The sequence below is a fragment of the Protobothrops mucrosquamatus genome, unplaced genomic scaffold, assembly GCF_001527695.2.
Source record: "Protobothrops mucrosquamatus isolate PMUCROS unplaced genomic scaffold, P.Mucros_1.0 scaffold160, whole genome shotgun sequence".
Taxonomy (NCBI): Eukaryota; Metazoa; Chordata; class Lepidosauria; order Squamata; family Viperidae; genus Protobothrops; species Protobothrops mucrosquamatus.
Genome location: NW_015386524.1, coordinates 983,508 through 987,740, shown reverse-complemented (window position 1 = coordinate 987,740; position 4,233 = coordinate 983,508). Strand labels below are relative to the sequence as shown.

General features: G+C 34.8%; 1 protein-coding gene across 1 annotated transcript; it reads left to right on the top strand.

Annotated features, from left to right (window-relative positions):
* The first annotated feature begins 3,015 nt into the window (after positions 1-3,015).
* Positions 3,016-3,930, top strand: LOC114922396 (olfactory receptor 14A2-like). The gene has a single exon (XM_029283643.1). It carries the CDS (start codon positions 3,016-3,018, stop codon positions 3,928-3,930), a length of 915 nt encoding a protein of 304 aa, XP_029139476.1.
* Positions 3,931-4,233: the final 303 nt, after the last annotated feature.

The following is a 4,233-nucleotide window of genomic DNA, read 5'->3' as shown; positions in this document are numbered from 1 at the left end:
CTAATTATGTTAAACATCCAGACACTTGTTATAATATTTTGTTAATTTTGTTTGTATGGTCTAAAGGGAAACAAAATGATTGCAAATCTAAAGTCAACTTATTATTGACCTAGCCAAATGTAAACTCAAAGTTATCCACTGATACATCATTTTCATAGCTGAACAATTTGTATAGCATTTCTGCATTACTAGACAATAATTCTGTGAAGAAAAATAGTAAGTGATGAATTTTCTGGTTGAACTGCAAAAACAAATTCTGCTTTCTAGGGAAAATTGGCACTTTTTACATATCCATGACTTGGCTCTGTTTTAGAATCACTTCTATATTTTTGACATTGGGGTAAGGATTTTAAAAAATGAAATTAGACCCTAGTTCTTTGCTATAATAGAAACACCTTTAGGGTTGAAAGGACAACAAAGGTTTGTTCTCAGAAATTTACAACGTAAAAGATAAGTTAAAGAGTATGATGAACAAAATAATGGGAATCTACAGCAGCAGAGGTAGTAGTCTATAACCTTCCTAAATAATGAAACAAATTTATGTTTCATATAATGGTATATTTTCTCTACGTAGATACTGAATATTAAAAAGAGATATTTTACAATTTGCACAAATTTAAATACTCTGGTTGAACTGACTACTAATTGCTGAATTAGCATCCATAACATCATTTCTAGATCCATCTTCACTTATGAGATAATATTTGTTTTCAATTCTAGTTAAAAACCTGATTCACTTTGTTCAAATTCATTAATATGGTAACATGTATTCATTTTATATTAGTGCAAAAACAATAGAAGAAACAAATCCCTCCTTGTTATTCTTTATTATTATTTGATGAGAATATTCAAATATGATTTGTTTTAAAATTTAGCTAATCATAAAATGTACCTCCAGTCCTACATTTATCAGTCAGTGGAACGATCCATTTAAACACACCATTAAGGTGGCACATTTCCTATTATGCTAAAGTAAGATATACTTTATGATAAAAGTAGAAATGATAACTAAGAATGTTTTAAAGGACAGTTATGAAGCTTGAAGGTCAGTGTTAGAAGATTTCCCCAACAATTGGAAAGGAAGGAAGATAGTGGGTCCCTATCAGTAACTACTTTGTCAGTGGTCTTTTGCTGGGTTTCCTTAATGCATTTCTTGCCTTTCTCAAACGATGGTTCTCTTAAAGCTAAAGATTAAGACCAGTATGAAAGGTTGGTTGATTTTGAATCTAGCTGATCAACTGAAGCCACTGCGCTCTTCCAGGCTATGAAACCCAACTCAGCCTCCTTCCAGCAGTCATAAAAGCTGTACATGCAAAGTCCAGGAAAGCAACATAGTGGACACTTGTGTTCAAGTTATGTAAAGCCCAATCATCTCCTTGGGCTGGTCCACAAGTCCAGCTCACTGGAAAAACAGAGTTGGCCTTTGTCACCATCAAGATTACACTGGTTGGGCTCTTTCAGTTGGGGGGCAAAGTGTCTGATATCAGAGGCTCAATGAGGTTTCTCTCAGGTAGAATAAAAATTGTTCAGTGAGGAGGAGGCTCAGGTCTGGCTGTCCTTCTTTGCATAACTTCTGAGTAACTTCAGGTAAGAGGAAAGGAAGAGAGAAGGAAAAGGTAGCAGAGGCCAGCAAAAAAAAAAAAAAGTCTTGTGGAAGAGCAAAAGTTAAAAATTATGACTGGAAAGAATTCCTAATTTTGACAACTTTACCAATTACAGTTATTATTTTGCTACATCTGCCATTGGGTCAACAAGACATAGCAATTAGGAATGCCAATGGGAAAGGTTAACATACGGTTGTCATCTTAGTTTGAAATTATTATTCTTGGTTCTTTTTAATATTAATTTTCTTTTCCATGGCTATTAGAATAACAATACAAATGGTTTCACTAAAAAGATTATTGAAGTCAACCCATGTTTCTTATTTTTTTTCTATACCATAGGATTTCAGTTCTTGATGAAAAAGTGAATGAACCTTTTTCAACTTTTTGACTTCACCATAAGGTTAAGTTGAGCCAAATTGAATAAATAGCAATATCACTTAGACATACAGTATATAGCACTCTCTGGGTTGTTTACATTGTCAGCATATTGCCCCCAACAATCTGCATTCTCATTTTACTGACCTTGGAAGGATGGAAGGCTGAGTCAACCTTGTGCTCTGTCAGGATCAAACTCCAGGCTGCAGAGTTTGCCTGCAATATTGCATTCTAACCGTTGCACCACCAGTGTAAATTATGCAATGAACAATTTAAGTAACGTTCTAATGTTTCTTCCTTAAGCATTGTAATCTTATTTTTCAACCCAAAATCTCCCAGAGGATGTTACAAAAAATTATTCCTTTCTTTGTGCTTGTGTATATGTTATACACACTCAGTGATTAGACAGTATCTGCAGCCAAGCACTACATCTATACTTTACCTTTATGAGTTTATATGGTAGTTTATGATACTGAGTTGATGTGATACTACTTCATCCTCCTATTTCTCCCACAACAGCAATCCTGAGAGCTGGGTTGGGTTGAGAGTTAGTGATTGCCCCAAAGACACCCAATTTTTCATGCCTACAACATGACAAGAATTCATAGTCTCCTCATTGCAGGCTAAACCAAACTGGCACTCCTCTTCTAATGGTTTTTTTTTTTTTACCAACAACCAAATCCTATAAAAATGTTATGAAATTGACCAATGTAAATTTTCCCAGATTTCTTCTATGCTAAAAAAAAAATGTCTTGGAAGGCATTTTCAAATTTTAACCATAATAACAATGAAAATAATTGTGTTGGAAGAGGGGAAGAAAAAGAAGAAGGGTTTTTGGTTGGTAATTTCATCAATTATTAATTCAGAAATATGGGGAATTGGACATTGGCATTTTTTAATATTGTAGTTCTCTTTTAATTGTTGTCATATTATTCTTATTATTTTTTCTGTTCCCAGTAAGTATCAAGTCGTAACTTCACTATTCTCACTTTTGATTCCTTACATATGTGACATTCATCTTAGCCCCAACTTAAATATGGAGAATCAAACAATTGTGTCTTACTTTCTGCTCATGGAATTTTCCAAAGATCGGCACCTGCAGCTTCTACATTTCTTCTTATTCTTCATAGTATACCTGGCAACTGCAACAGCAAATCTTTTCATCATCTTTGTAGTAGCTTTTGACCATCAACTACAAAGCCCCATGTACTTCTTCCTGATGAATTTGGCTGTGCAGGACTTGGGCATTGTTTCAGTCATCATCCCCAAATCCATGATAAATTCCCTCATGGACACCAGATGCATCTCTTACTTTGGTTGCTTTGCACAAGTCTTGATCTTTGTTTGCTTTGAAGCTTCTGAATTTTTCCTCTTGACAGTGATGGCATATGATCGGTATGTTGCCATTTGCCATCCATTGCACTATGGAATGGTGATGAATTGGAAAGCCTGCACCAAAATTGTGATTTTGGTGTGGGTCACAAGTGTTCTCTATGCAATGTTGCATAGCAGTGGCACTTTTTCCACTCCTTTCTGTTCTAATGTTGTCAATCAGTTTTTCTGTGAAATTCCACAATTGCTAAAGTTATCATGTTCTGGATTCAGTTTAATTGAAGCTGGAATTATATTTCTGAGTATCACTGCAATATTGGGGTGTTTTATTTTTATCATTATCTCTTATACTTTAATCTTCAAGGTAGTGTTGAGAATCCCTTCTGTGAAAGGAAGACAGAAGACCTTTTCCACTTGTCTTCCCCACCTTACAGTTGTTTTCATTTTTTTGGTACCTGCATGCTTAACATATCTGAAACCCCCCTCTAACATTCCAACTTACTTAGATTTTGCATTAACCACACTATATTCTTTACTTCCACCCCTGTTCAATCCAATCATCTATAGCATAAGAAATAAGAATATCAACTCTATTCTAACTAAATTATGGAGATTCTGATATTATCATTTGATATTATTTTTCTCTTTTATTTTTCTTCCAACTTTCCAATTTTATAAGGAAAGGAAAGAGTTTTCAAAGCAGAAACAGCTGATTGAAGTAGAGCCTTGCTGTTCTGGACGAATGGTAACCAGGGATTTTTTTGTCATAGAACGCCCAGAACAGAGTTCCGGCACCTTTTTGGGATGGAACCTTGTAGGATAGGCAAGGCGGGGTGTATGACGTGTGAGTTCCAGCACCTTTTTTTTTTTTTTTTTTACAAAATAGCACTGATGGTAACACTTGACAAAGTGATGACCTACA

What these genes read in the sequence shown, in the direction of transcription:
- LOC114922396 (XM_029283643.1), top strand. Translation starts at nt 3,016, where the DNA reads ATGGAGAATCAAACAATTGTGTCTTACTTTCTGCTCATGGAATTTTCC.